The 15,716-nt window shown below is 40.6% G+C and overlaps 1 protein-coding gene across 3 annotated transcripts in view; it reads left to right on the top strand.

The window, feature by feature from the left end:
- The first annotated feature begins 890 nt into the window (after positions 1-890).
- LOC143041790 (uncharacterized) overlaps positions 891-15,716 on the top strand; it is a 40,932-nt gene continuing 26,106 nt past the window's right edge. For all 3 annotated transcript variants that reach the window (XR_012967819.1, XM_076213848.1, XM_076213846.1), the window contains exon 1: positions 891-1,042. Coding sequence is in view for 2 of the 3 variants with exons in the window: in XM_076213848.1 (XP_076069963.1) it covers positions 991-1,042 (52 nt within the window). In the remaining variant the exon portion in view is untranslated. The remainder of the gene's footprint in view (positions 1,043-15,716) is intronic.

Below are 15,716 nucleotides of genomic sequence, written 5' to 3'. Positions count from 1 at the left end.
AAAGTTCAAAGTAAAGAAATTCTAATCGATGGTGAGTGTTGAGGAAGTTGAAGAATATAATTATTTAGGACAGATGGTAAAGGTGGCTAAAGATCATGATAATGGGATAAAAAGGCGTATTATAATTGGCTGGAAAATGTTCGGTAATTATAAGATCATTAGATGCTCTCTATCTCTGTGTTTGAAACGCAAAAGACACTCCCAGCAATAATCTACAGATGTGAAACTTGGAAACTGACGAAGGCGGTGGAGGCAAAGCAGGTAACGCGAACGAATGATGATCGATGGAGAAAGTGTGTCACTGAGTGGACGCAAAGACATTGGAAGCATGTAAGAGGGAGACCAGACAGAAGGTGGAGGGACGAGATGGAGAAATTTGCAGGAGTGACGTGGCAGAGGCTGGTGCAGTCGTGTGAGTCATGAAATTGTATGAATGAGGCCTTTGTTCTGCAGTGGACTCGAAACGGCTGATTGATTTATATAAAGTAAACGGGCTATGATCACATACTATTGTAGTTATGAATGAATTGTTGCAATATTACGTTCGAAATGGCAACAAATTATGATTCTTTTAACCTCAGAAACAAGGCAGGTAAACTAATTATATTTTTATGGTGTTCTGTCTTGCAATTTCAGAGATATGAAATCAAAATTCTCTGAAATATTCACCAACTTGCTTTTTCATTATATTCACGCCTGAATAAAAAATAAAATAACAATAAGGATTATATACATGGAAGAAAAAAATAGGGTAGTGTGAGCAGCAGTGACCATGAGGTTTCATGAAACAGTGCAGTCGGCGCGAACATAGGAACTAAGGGTTCATAACACTTCCAAATGATTCGAATCTGTATCTACTCAATTCCTACGAGTCAGTTGCTCGAGGGAGAGGTATGGTTAACTGAGTTGTTGTTGTGATAAATAAGTTTCTACAAATATTGCAAGGGAGACCCGAAAATTAATCACATTTTGCAATGATGTAGAGAAGAAATGAAAGACATCTTGGATGCCAATGGAACAGCAACAGCAGGAAACCTGACAGGTAATTCCCCCTCAAAACAGTCAGTTGATTGGAGTTTATTTTGTTTCCAGTGTGTTGTCATGTTTATGATTAGATGTAAAGGAAGGAGAATGTAAGTAGACATAGATCTTTTGAATTCAGATAGAAAAGTTAAACGATTATACCGGTATGTAAATCATAAAGGATACAAATGTACTTTAGTATACAACTTTCGGATTAAAATTGTGACGAAAATTGACTCGAATGCACACACATATAAACACTAACACATACAACTTTTAGAATACGGTTCAAATGAAACCTAACTGAAATGTACATCCATATTCATACTCGTAAGCACAAACGCTTACAGCTTTATTTTAGTATTGAATTCAAATTAAAACAAAATTGAAGCGAGATTCAACTTTTATGTACTAAGTCTTAGCCGAACAGAAGCAATACTTCAACGCTCTCGACCTGACCGTCCTCTTCCCCCTCCCCCCCACACCCCTCCACCTTTACTAACACCCCTTGAGAGGGTGAAAGGGTTATCATACTGAGGTAACTTTTTCCTCCCACATCCTACATCCAACCTCCATTTGAATAACTACAATATGACTTCACTTACAGAAATCTAGATTTCTCTAAGAACTTTTCCACAGTATGCCTAACGCTCTTATGGGTCTGCAATCTCTTACTTCATCAGTCGGCTTTGCTATATATGACGGAAAGATAATTTGATATTTAAAGAGGTAAAATTTTAGAAGTGTACACCTACGTGATATAGCAATAGAAAATTAATTATTGATTTTGTAAATTACATTACATCAACGTAATATGAAATTTTCTCGACGGAAATCAATAATAAAAAAGTTGCTAAACCCGATTTATTAGCGAACGAAGTCTCGGCGATTGAAAGATACGCCATTTTTTATATAGATGCCGAGGTTGAAGAAATTAAAGGATGATAAATTCGTCTATTCTAACCTAACCTAACTAACCTACGTGACCTAACCTATATTTAGTATTTCGGTACCTCAAATTCTAAAAAACATCCGGGTCGTCGTCGTTGTCGTCACTGATGCTGACGACAGAACCCCGTGTTCTCTCAAAAAGTCCAAAGAAGCCCTGTTGTCTTTGTAACAGCGCTTATTAACGTCACCTGGAGTTGGAGTACACCCGGTCCACAAAGTAAAACCCATCGTCTAACGGACAGTGACTGCACTGGACAGACGACAACATGGCGTCTGGACTTTATCTTAGCGGTTTCGTTCGTTAGTAGATTTGCTTGTAGCAAATGCTTTTGTTATTCATTTCCGCAAAGAAAATAGCATATTATGTTCATGTATTATAATTTACAAAATTAATATTTAATTTTCTAATACTATATCGCGTAGGTGTGCACAACTAAAATAGAATGTTGTAACTGAAGTCGTTTATACTCAAAACAGTTGGCGCTGGTGAAGCCCGTGGAAGCCCAATGTGATAACCTCTTGAGCCGTGGGAGCATGAGCCGGGAGGCTCTGGTGTCGTGACCCAGGAAGCCATGTATGTGGCTCACCCCCCACCCCAACCACCAAGCGCTCATCCAGAAATAGGGAAGTTCCGGGTATGATCAGGTGACGCATGCGCGTATCTAACGGCTGACAAGCTTCGCAGTGAATGCAAATGCTACAAAGGAGTGTTAGGGAGGGGAAGTTGTGATAAAACGGACATGAGGGCCTTAGTTTGGCCAAGGGTTTGGGAAGGGGCTATGACCAAAGGCTGTTGGCGCATCTGAAGAGATCTGAGAATAAGAGACCAAGGACATGACCCAGCAGCGATATACGTTCATATGATACTTTTATGTTTATATGTGAAGAGGTAGTGGGATATATGTTTTATTCAGGAGAAATTATATACTTGTTACTATTATATTTTTTCTTTAAGATAAAGTTGGAGCGAATAGTGTGTTGCGTGGTCATGTCGTGTTAGGTCAGGTCTGGTAATAGTTTTCATACAAACATTTAATTAAAGCTTGGGCAAATAGCTTCTCTTGCGTTAAGGATGTACAGTAGGTCAAGTTAGGTCAGGTCAGGGTAAGTCAAGTCAGGTTATGTATTGTCAGGTCAGGTCATTTTGTTAGTTTAGTTTAGGTTATGTTAGGTCAGGTCTGGATAGGTTAGGTCAGGCCAGGTTAGGTCAGGATAAGTTAGATGTGGCCAGGTCAGGTCAGGTTAGGTCGGGTCAAGTTTGGTCTGTTCAGGTGAGATAGAGTCGGAAGAACTAAGGTCGGGAACTGTAACAAAGGCAATCCTACGTTATTATTAGATCCAAAGAAAAGTTTAAGTGGAACGTGATAAAAACAAGTTGCCTGTATTTATCATAACTTTTTCTTTCTCAGGAAAATTTATAACTAACAATACGTAAACATTAGTAGCGTGGCCACATTTATAGTAATACATGGCCCAATTCATGCATGCTTAATGTCCTGAATGCAAGGCAAGATAAAACAAAATTAGGGCAACGAATTAGAATCTACAGAATAAATGAATAGAAATACAAAGACCATTTTCTACATCCACATTTAACGGTTACGTAAAAAGTTTCAATGTCGACGATTGATACACAGCAGATCAAAAGCAATCTGTTATCTGTTGAAATAATCATATTTAGAAGCAGTGTATATGGCGTCGATACAAATCCAATACAACGTTATGACGTCACGTCGCACTGGACTTTTTCTCTCTGGGTGCTTGTCTTGCAAAAGTAAAAATGATTCTTTATTTCGATAGATCACACAAACACACACACCCGTGATGTTATTCATGTCAAATATCCATTCATAAACTAAATATGTTGCTCAGAGTTTAACTTTTCAGTAGAGGATTAGAAGGAGATGTAAAAAATGTATTCGCAAGAAATTATTTACTATTCTGGTGTTCTACCATATATTTTGGCAAACCTAGCTTTCCTGTTGTGTCCCTCTCCGTACGCTGCTCCTCCGTTCGCTGCTCCCTTTCCGTACGCTGCTCCTCCGTTCGCTGCTCCCTTTCCGTACGCTGCTCCTCCGTTCGCTGCTCCCTTTCCGTACGCTGCTCCCCCCCCCCCGTACGCTGCTCCCCCCCCCCGTACGCTACTCCCTCCCCGTATGCTGCTCCCTCCCCGTATGCTGCTCCCTCCAAGTACGCAACTTCTTTGCCGTACGCTGTTTTCCCTGACGCTAATCCCGTACGCTGCCCTTTCCCTTGTATGATCCCTAACCATACACGGTCACTCTGTACGCTGTCCTTCCCTATATGCTGTCACTCTCAGTACGCTGTCCCTCCTTGTACGTCATCCCACTCCGTGCGTTATCCCTCCCCGTACACCGTTCCACTCCTTACACATCCCTCTCAGTTTGCTACCCCTCTTCGTACGCGGTCCCTCTTCATGCGCTGTCCCTCTCCGTACACCGCTCCACTCTACGCTATCCCTCTCCGTACGCTGTCCCTCCTTGTACGCCGTATATCTTCGTACGCTGTCTTTCCCCGTACACTGTCCCTTCCCATACACTGTCCCTCGCCGTACGCTTTTACTCCCAGTACACCACTCCTTTCCGGTACGCTACCCCTCCCTGTTTGCTGATCCCTCCCCGTGCTCGGTCTCTGTACGCTGCCCCCCTCTTATGGTGCCCCTTCACTTACGGTGTCCCTACCCGTACGCTGTCCATTCCCGTACGTTGTCCTTCTCCATACACCATCCCTCCTCGTACGTTGTTCCTTTCCTGTATGCTGTCCTTCCCCGTACGCTGTTCCTACCCGTATATTGTCCCTCTCCACATGTCATCTCTCCCTGTACGCATTCTCTCCCTGTATTCTCCCCCTCATCGTATGAAGTCCATCGTTGTACGCTGTCCCTAACCTTACGCTGTCCTCTCCCGTACACCTTCCCTTCCCTTCCCGTGTACCTTTCCTCCCCGTACACATTCTCTCTCTACGTCGTCCCTTTAAGTACGCCAAGCCTTCCCCGTACTCATTCCCTCCCCAGCACACTGTCTCTTCTCTTAACGTGTTATCACACTGGGCTATTTTTCCTCCGACTGTTGGAGGAGATTCAGAGCTCGCAGCTTTCGGGAAGGAATCAGATATGCTGGAGGAAAATATTTTTCCTCTAACGTATCAAATGACATTCTATATATTTTTATTGAGAAAACAAAATAGTTTCTTTAAGTGAATTTACGGAGGCAAAAAGTTCTAGAGGGGGTCGGTACCGCCGATTAATCGGAGGTTGGAGGAAGAATACGCTGTTCTTCAAACTGAAAAAAAAATTTCCATGAAGTTCGAAGTATTGAAATCGGAGAAAGAAAGAGACGATCAGTTATTTACCCAGGAGGAAATAAAAGTTGCAGTAGTCAAAGAGAAAAACTGGAGATGTTGGTCACTGGCTGTTTGTTAACCGACACTTAGATTTACACTCTTTCACACATGCAAATGGTCAACGAACATGAAATGGCGTTTCATTTCATGGACGGAGATACGGTGGAGAAACTCATAAATAATAATAAGAACCTGATCCGCCACAGATTGCAATGTGCATCAGTGGTGTGGCCCTTGCACAAGTGAGATCGAGAGAATACAAATAACAGCTAAAATAGTGCGTTTGATTAAGCCACTCTCGCACATACGCGACTCATGCGAGTTTAAGTAGAAAAGACTAGTTTCGCAATTATACTTTTTCATTCTTGAGAAACTAGTCCGGAATAAACTCGAACTAAGACTCCTGTGTTTCCTACTCCACTTATATATATACATACACATATATATTGTAAGGGGAGAAGCGTAAAAACCAGACTCAAAGTGGGAAGTTTAATGCCCGACGTTTCGGGTGTGTGAAAAGTACAGTGTTCAACTGAGCAATTATACTGTCCGTGGTTGGAATTTGGAGAGGTATTCCGCAAGCCGAAGTTGTCCGGGTCCCCCTCCTCTTCCAGTCGCCCCGAGTACCGGACGACTGGACCACCTTACATATTTAATTTACAAAGAATAAATGCAATATAATAATATATACATACATACATATATATATATATATATATATATATATATGTATACATACACACACACACACACACACACACACACATATATATATATATATATATATATATATATATATATATATATATATATATATATATATATGGTTCGATTCCAGGTTTCAAGGATTTTATAGCCTCTGTGGTGTAGTGGTCTAGGGCACCGTACAGGTAATTTACGGATAGCCGAGTACAGCCGGTTCGAACCCTGCCTGCAACTGTCATAAAAATTATCGGTTTGATGTCGCTGCCATTAGCGTATTTCTCTCATATATATATATATATCTATATATATATATATATATTACTCGTACATGCATATATGCATACATACATATATGCATACATAGATACGTGGATATATATAGATCTAGACACTACTTTTGCATAGAGCCAAACATAGGAAACGAAGTTCAATACCAAAAAAATGCAAGGTACTAGAAATGGGCAATAGCTGCAAAAGACAGACATATCAGCAGAATTACATAAGAACATAAGAACATATGAATAAAGGAGACTGCAAGAGACCATAAGGCCTACACTAGGCAGCTCCGTATCCATCACCACCTGTCGTCCCCATCCATAAAGTTGTCTAATCGTTTTTTAAAACAACTGATAGTTTCAGCGCTTACTACATGGTTACTAAGTTTATTCCATTCATCGACCACCCTATTAGTAAACCAGTTCTTGCCTATTTCCTTCTTAAATCTAAATTTGTCCAGTTTATACCCATTACTGCGAGTCCTGCCCTGTTGTTTTATTATGATGACCTTGTTTGCATCTCCCTTTGATCCACTTGAACACTTCTATTAGATCCCTTCGCACTCTGCGTCTTTCTAGAGAGTGTAAGTTTAGGTGCCTAAGCCTCTCTTCGTAAGGCAAATTTTCGAGTCCATGTATCATTTTGGTCATTCTTCTCTGTACTGATTCTAGTGAATTTATATCCATTCTGTAAGACGGAGACCAAAACTGTACCGCATAGTCAAGGATGGGTCTAAATATCGCTAGAGTTTGATAATTACCTCTGCACTTCTATTCGTTACCTTCCTAGCAATGAAACCTAATGAACTGTTAGCTTTATTTCTGGCGCTAATGCACTGCTTCCTGGTTTTAAGGTCCGGACTCACCAGAACTCCTAAGTCCCTCTCGCACTCAGATTTTTCTAAAAACGTGTTATCTAAGATGTATCTATTTTTGGGGTTGTGTAGCCCTACGTTTAACACGCTACACTTAGAGATATTGAAATTCCTTTGTCATTTCTCCGACCATGTTAACAATTTGTTAAGATCATCCTGCAGAATCTCTGCGTCGTCTCCTGACCTAATTAGGCGTCCTATTTTAGTGTTGTCCGCAAACTTACTAACATCACTATTTATCCCATCGTCTAAGTCATTTATGTACATAATGAACAACAAGGGACCCAAAACCGAGCCCTGGGGGGACCATGCTAGATTTTATTCCATTTATGGTGACCCGCTGTTTTCTGTTACTAATCCAAGCTCTAATCCATTCTAACACTTTTCCTCCTATGCCATGGGCTTTGATTTTATTTAGTAGTCTCTGGTGAGGCACCTTGTCGAACGCTTTGCTAAAGTCAAGGTAAATAACATCGTAATTTTCATTGTTATCTGACGCCTTATATACTTTAGTGTAAAAGGATAGAAGATTAGTCACACATGACTTACCCTTGGAGAAACCATGCTGTGAATCACGAATTAAATTATGCCCTTCGATGTGTTCTCTGAGTCTATTTACTATTATTGATTCAAGCATTTTTCCTATAACCGATGTCAAACTGATTGGCCTGTAGTTGCATATGGACGATCTATCTCCCTTCTTAAAAACAGGAACAACGTTTGCCTGCCTCCAAGCAGTTGGCACAAAACCAGTGTCTACCGATTTATTGAATATTTCAGTTAACTGGTCGCAGATTTCAATTTTACGCTCCTTAAGCATTCTTGGAAATATTTCGTCTGGACCCGGAGATTTTGTAGCTTTAAGTCTTTCAATCTGCTTGACTACTTCTTTACTAATGCTGATATTAGATAGACTACTTTCTTCATCCCCTCTGTAAATCGGATCGCAGTCAGGTACATTTTCTAACCTCTCATTAGTAAACACCGATAGAAAATAATTGTTAAACTCCTGACTCATTTTCCCTCCGATTCTATCATGTCATTTTCATCGTTTTTAATTGATCCTATTCTTTCTTTATTTTTTGTTCTATAGAGGTGAAAGAAACCCTTTGGGTTGGATTTTGCTTGACTGGACACCTTGATTTCATAATTACGTTTCGCTGTACGTGTATTCCTTTTAACCAGCTTTGCCATTTCGTTATATCCTGATCTAAGGTGTGATTCTCCGTTTTTGTTTTGTTTTTTTTTTTCTACGTAACGTCCTCTTTTCATTCCGATCTCATGTTTCAATCTGTCCATCATCCATTTGGGAGTATTACTATTTTTCCGTATTGACTTTAGGGGGATAAATGTGTTTTGTGCATTAATAATTAGATCAGTTAGATTGCTATACATTTCTTCTAAATCGCTGACCTGACTGTTGGGCCCTCGCCCCCAAATGACCTGACCTAAGGTATGCATATTACCCTCCATGACCCGGCTCTTGGTACCGACCTGACTCTTAGCCCCGCTACGAGAAACGACAATGTCTGAAACGTCCGCATGACATTTCGTATTCAATTTCAAATAGGTTTTTATATTGTCAAAGTTTGCTTTCCTGAAGTCTGGTACTTGAACGTTATTCGTACTTTTTCATTTTTCCCAAATAACATTAAACCTTATTTCTTGATGATCGCTAGAGCCTAGACTATCTCCCACTATTACGCTGCTAATTTGGTGCTCATTATTTGTTAAAATTAAGTCCAGGGTATTTTGTCCCCTCGTAGGATCGGTAATCACTTGTTTTAGGAAATTATCCTGTACCACATCTAGGAATTTCTTCGCTTCATGATCTATTAAAGTTTCCCAGTCAATGTTTCTATAATTAAAATCTCCCATGATCACAACGTTTTTGTACTGGGACGCTCTGTGAATTTCATGAATCAGGGAATCAGTCTGCTCAATGCTGAGGTTAGGAGGTCTATACAAGACGCCAATAATAACTTTCTTATTCTTGCCTATAATCTCTACCCAAATAGATTCCGTACAGTCCTCTTCCTTAATCGAATTGTTGATAATACAGTTCAATGTATTTTTAACGAAAAAGTGCTACACCTCCCCCATTCCTGCCAACCCTATCCTTATGAAAAAACTTATATCCTTCTATTTCGATTTCCGGAAGGAAATGTTTATCAGCCATGTTGATCCAGGATTCAGTAATAGCTATAACATCGAAATTTTCTACGCATGCTTTACCTCGCAGCAAATAAATTTTGTTAATTATCTTCCCTCCACCTGCTTTGGTGATTCTTTACACAGTCCTTCTCTAAGTTGCTTCTATTGCCTAAACTATATTCCGATACTTCCCCCCCTACTCCCACGTAATCTACCCGAAAAAACCCTGTAGGATGCCTACTTCTCGCTCAAGGGATTGAGCAAGGAGCCGAAATCCTCTGGGAGACAAGTGCACCCCGTCCCTTTTGTATAGGTGATCCTTACCATAAAAGCGGTCCCAGTTGTCGACAAATGCTCATCCATAAATCTTACAATGTTTTGCCAGCCTGCAATTCATTGCAATAGCCCTGGAATGCCACATGACTCCAACTCTACGCCTCGGAAGGATTCCATATACAACAGAAACACCTCCCCTATTTCTAATCTAGTCTAGCGCATCCCGATACCGCGCAAATAATTCCTCACTCCCTAACTTACCTACATCATTTCTCCCGGTACTTAAGCAAACTACTGGGTCCTTACTTTCCCCTACTAGACACTCTTCAATCCTATCTCTAACATCTCCTATTGTGAGAGAGACGTACGGACTGCTGCATAATATTAAAGTAGCTTTTCACTATATGGATGAAGAGATGATGAAAAAATCGTAGAAACCCTGATCCGTCCGAGACTGGAATATGCGTCAGTGGTATGGTCCCCACACAGAATGAAGGATATAAGCAAGATCGAGATAATTCAAAGGGGCAGCAACCAAACTGATCCCCAGCCTGGCAGATGAACCATATGAGGAAAGACTGAAATCATCGGGTCTGCCAACTTAGAAAGATTGAAGAGAAACAGGTAAAGGGGATAGATTACATTGACAGAAGAGATCTGTTGATTTAGGATGGGAGGGTTTTAAGAGGTTATGGGAAGAAATACTTGGAATAACTTGGAAGGTGATATAGCCCAAGTTGTAACAATACATGAATTAAAATCTAAATATGATCATTGTAAATCAAGGATATAGACTAAGTTGGAGTTGTACATGAATTTGAGGCTAGGTAGGATAAATTCGAGAGTAGGACGCGGGACCCAAAGAGCGTTGCTAATTTCCTGTATACAGCAATTAGGTAAATACAGTTAGGTAAGTACACACACACACACACACGCACACACAAATAACAGCTAAAAGGTACACACACGCGCGCACACACACACACACACACACACACACACACACACACATATGAGGAGAGATTGGCTAAACTGGAGTTACCGACTCTGGAGCAAAGAAGAGAGAGAGGTGACCTACTGATCATCTTCAGAATCATGAAAGGCACAGAAATACTAGATAAAGAGGACTTGTTAAACTGGGACAGGAGAAGCACAAGAGGACATGTAAAGAAAATTAAAAAAAAACATAGCTACAGAAGAGATCTGAAGAAAAACAGTTTTCCATGTAGAGTGGTGGACACTTGGAACAAACTGGACAATGAAATAGTGTGCGCAAAAACCATTCAGGAGTTTAAGAGCAAACTAGACACTGCGAGATACAAAGGCGGGACACCACGAGCGTAGCTCCCCTCCCCGCAAAATACAACTAGGTAAATACAATTAGGTAAATACATGCACATACACATAAACACGTACACACAAATAACAGATAAAAGGTACACACACGCGCACACACACACACACATACACACACACACACACACACACACACACACACACACACACAAATAACAGCTAAAAGGTACACACACGCACACACAAATAACAGCTAAAAGGTACACACATGCACATACACACACACACACACACACACACACACACACACACACACACACACACACACACACACACACACACACACACACACACGCGCGCGCGCGCGCGCACGCACAGGAGCGCGCATGCGCACACAGTTTTATGCATCATACATTTTAGATGTTTCATTGAAACTTTGGCACAGTGTCTATGTCATTTAAACTTTACTGCACCCAAGTATGCTTGCTTGCCTCCTTTCTTTTCCTTGAGGCTTGAGGCAAGCCCGTACTTCAGCCCCAAACTGGATCCTTCCTCCAGCAGCAGCAGCAGCAGCAGCAGCAGCAGCAGCAATAAAAACAATAACAACAATAACAAATAACAACAATAACAACGACAACAACGGCAATAACGACAATAACAACGACAATAGCAACAATAACAACAACAAATAATAACACTTTCAACAAAAACTAACAATAATAACAATAACAGCAATACCAACAATACCAACAACAATAACAACAATAATAAATGATAACTAACAATAACAACAACTAACAATAACAAGAACAACAATAAAACAACGACAATAATATCGACAATGACAACGACAATAACAATAGCAACAACAATAACAATAGCAACAACAATAACAATAGCAACAATAACAATAGCAACAGCAATAACAACAATAACAACAATAATAACAACAGCAATAATAACTCAAAACGACAACAATAACAACAATAACAATAACAACGACAACAGCAACAACAACAACATCGACAACAACAACAACATCGACAACAACAACGACAACAACGACGACGACAGCAACAACGACAACAACGACGACAGCAACAACAACGACAGCAACAACAACAACAACAACGACAACAACAACGACAACAACAACGACAACAACAACGACAACAACAACAACGACAACAACAACAACAACGACAACAACAACGACAACAACAACGACAACAACGACAACAACAACGACAACAACAACGACAACAACAACAACAAAGACCCACAACAATAACAATAACCAACAATAACAACCGCAACAACAAGAGTGACAACAACAGTATAAGAACATAATATAACAACATTACATAATATAATAACAACATGATAGCATGAAAGCATAACAACATAAGAGCAACGACGGAACAACATAACATAACTTATCAACATAAAATAACTAACAGCAATAACAACAATAACTAACAACAACAATAACAACAATAATACTAAGAATAACAACTAACAACAATGATAATAATAACTAATAATAATAACAAAAACAACAAATAACTAACATCAATAACAATAGCAACAACAATAGCAACAGCAATAGCAACAACAATAACTACAACAATAACTACAATAACTACACCAATAACAACAGTAACAACAACGACAATAACAATAACGACAATAACGACAATAACAACAATAACAACAATAACGACAATAATAACAACAATAACAACTGATAAAAGCAACAACAATAACAACAATAACAACAATGATAACAGTAGCAATAACAACAGCAATAACAACCGCAACAACAACCGCATAAGAACATAATATAACATACATACATACATACATACATATACCAAGGCTTTTTCCCCCTTCCAAGGGAGGTAGCCAAAAAGGGAAAGGCATAAAAACACTCCCACCCATTTCATCCCTAAATACACTCTACACCCCTCCCGCCCTTCCTCTCATCTGAGCACCTCCTGGATGACGGGTCATCCCTGCATGCCCACCGCCCTGGGTCAGAAGCAGTGTCGCAAGACACAACACATCCACAGAAAGGCCGCTTCATTTAATCGTCGACCCCCCCCTCTCCGTCCCCCTTTGCATATAAGGAGAGGACGGGGAGAAATCCCTTCGGGCTGCGTCAAAATTACTCACACAAACTACCCCACCCCCACCCCACCCCGCCGCCCATTTCTCCTCATGAATTCACACCATCCTCCATATACAACCATTATCCCATCACCTCTGTCTTCCGGTCATCTCCCTCCTTCCTCAACAGACATTCCCCTCTTCCCCAAAGCCCCCTTTTCACCCCATCCATCCACCTCATCCTAGGACGTCCCCTCATGTTCACTCCCTCCACATCTGCCTTCCATACCTCTTTTACTAGTCTTTCTTCACTCATTCTTTCCATGTGTCCAAACCATCCTAATATTCTTTCATCAACCCTATCTCCCAAATCCTTTTTCACCCCTGTTCTCCTCCTCACCGCCTCATTTCTCACTCTATCTAGCCTAGTAACCCCCCCCATACTTCACAGACACCTCATCTCAAACACATTCAAACTCCTTCTCTCTCTTCTCTTATGTTCCTCGTTTCTTCTGATACAGTGCTGTTGGCACAATCACTCCTTCATACAGTCTCCGTCTTCGCATCGCATGTCCCAAATGTCTATTCCTCACTTACACTCTTTAAACCAACCAAGGCATTTACTCGCTTCTCTCAAATCTTAACGCATTCTAACCTCCCCACCTTCACTCCACCTTTTCCTGCTCCACAACTTGCACCCAAGTATCTAAAACTATCCACTTCCTCCAGTTCGCTCTCCCTTAATTGTTTCACTTCCAGTCCTACCTGCCACTTTCACCCCCTTGTAACATCTCATCACACCTTACTTTTACCCACATTATATCTTTACTTTCTTTTCGATCACATACTCTCCCAAACTCTGCCACCAGCTTCCCTCAATCCCTCCCTCTGACCCTAGCAACACAAGCGCAGTGTCCGTCCGCAAAACAACAGCTGGCTCACCTCCACTCCCCCCACTCCACTTTTCTTCCATTTTCTTTAACCATCCTCCAATCCCTGACTCACTACCCTAGCATTCACCTCTCGCCACCACCCCAATCCATGTATAAGTTGAACAGCCAGGAGGGCGCTACATAACGCATCCTTGAACGAAGTCCCACCTTTACTTCAAACCACTCACTCTCTCCATTTCTAATCCTAACTACATGGCAGTCTACTACTCTCATAAAAAACTCTTAACAGCTCTCCAAAAGCTTTCCTCCCACTCCTATCCCATAAATCTGCATAACCTCCCACAGTGCCTTTCTGTCTACCCTATCATAAGCCTTTTCCAGATCCATAACAGCCAAAAAACATCCTTTCCCCTTTCCTATAGCTTTCTCACATATCTGTCTATGACCACAAAGATCTGATCTACAACAAACCTCTACCCGTCCTTAAAACCACACTGTTTTTCCTCACCATTACTACCTTCTGTTCCTCTCCTAATCCTCTCAATTAAAGATCCTCCCATAAAGCCTTCCCTACTGACACTCAACGAGGCTAATCCCTCTGAAATTACTACATTCACAGCTTGTCCCCCTTTTTCCCTTGTAAAGAGGAACTATACAGGCACTACTCCACGTCCACCTCCCGTACTCTAACCCACTCTCTCCAGCAAACATTAAATAACCCTCACCAACCCAGTTCCACTCCCAACCCATCACTGAACCTCCCCCTTTTTCAGACACTACTGCATGACCATCCATCCAGACCAGGTGCCTTAACCTGCTATTCATCATCTTTACAACTGCCTCACCTCATCCCATCCCTTATTTCTCCTCCATATCTCCTCACATCATCACTCACATTTTCTTCGCATTTCCCACTGCATAGCTATCTTCCTTCCCTTATCACTCCTTCACATTCCAGCAACTTCCCTAAAATATTCTATGCCCATCTTCCCTCACTGCCATCCTCTCTCCATTATCAACTCTCCATCGTCTGTACCATTTTACCTTTTCTTGTCCCTACTTGATTCGCCTCCTGCTCCCCTCTCTTTAATTTTCTTTCACCAAAACATCTTTTTAAATACTTTCATCCAAAATTTTTCTGTCATACTCCACCCTAGAATAAAAGAACACCCATTTCACCATCTGCATATCTCCTCTTGTGCAACCCAACCTTTACCTTTTGCTTTAAACCTTCTCTTTTCCTTTTCTTAGTATTTGTACGTCTCATATGACTCCCCTGTCCTCTTTTGTAACCAATCTGTGAATGCTCGCTTCTTCTCTTCTACAACCTTCTTTGTTTCCTCATCCCACCATTCATAACAGTAGCATAATAGCATAACATAAGAGCAACGACGGAACAACAACATAACTTATCAACATAAAATATAAATAAGAGCAATAACAACAATAACAAGAGCGACAACAAAAGCATAAGAACATAATATAATATAACATTACATGATATAACAATAACAACCTAACAATAGCATAATAGCATAACATAAGAGCAACGACGGAACAACATAACGACAACATAACAACTTAACAACATGAAATAGCAACAGCATAACAGCAACAACAGCAACATAACGGCAACAACATTAAGAACAACTTAAAATAAAATAACATAACAGCATAACCGCAACATAAAAGCAACATAACAATATAACAGAAACACCATAACATTAAAAAAAAACTATAACAGAAGAACATAACAAACAACAAAGAAAAAATTATATAATTACTCATTATTTTAA

Source organism: Oratosquilla oratoria, chromosome 32 (assembly GCF_046742065.1).
Source record: "Oratosquilla oratoria isolate Oo_2021 chromosome 32, ASM4674206v1, whole genome shotgun sequence".
In the NCBI taxonomy this organism is placed as follows: Eukaryota; Metazoa; Arthropoda; class Malacostraca; order Stomatopoda; family Squillidae; genus Oratosquilla; species Oratosquilla oratoria.
Note: the sequence above shows the minus strand (reverse complement) of the source record. Positions and strands in the feature narration are given on the sequence as shown.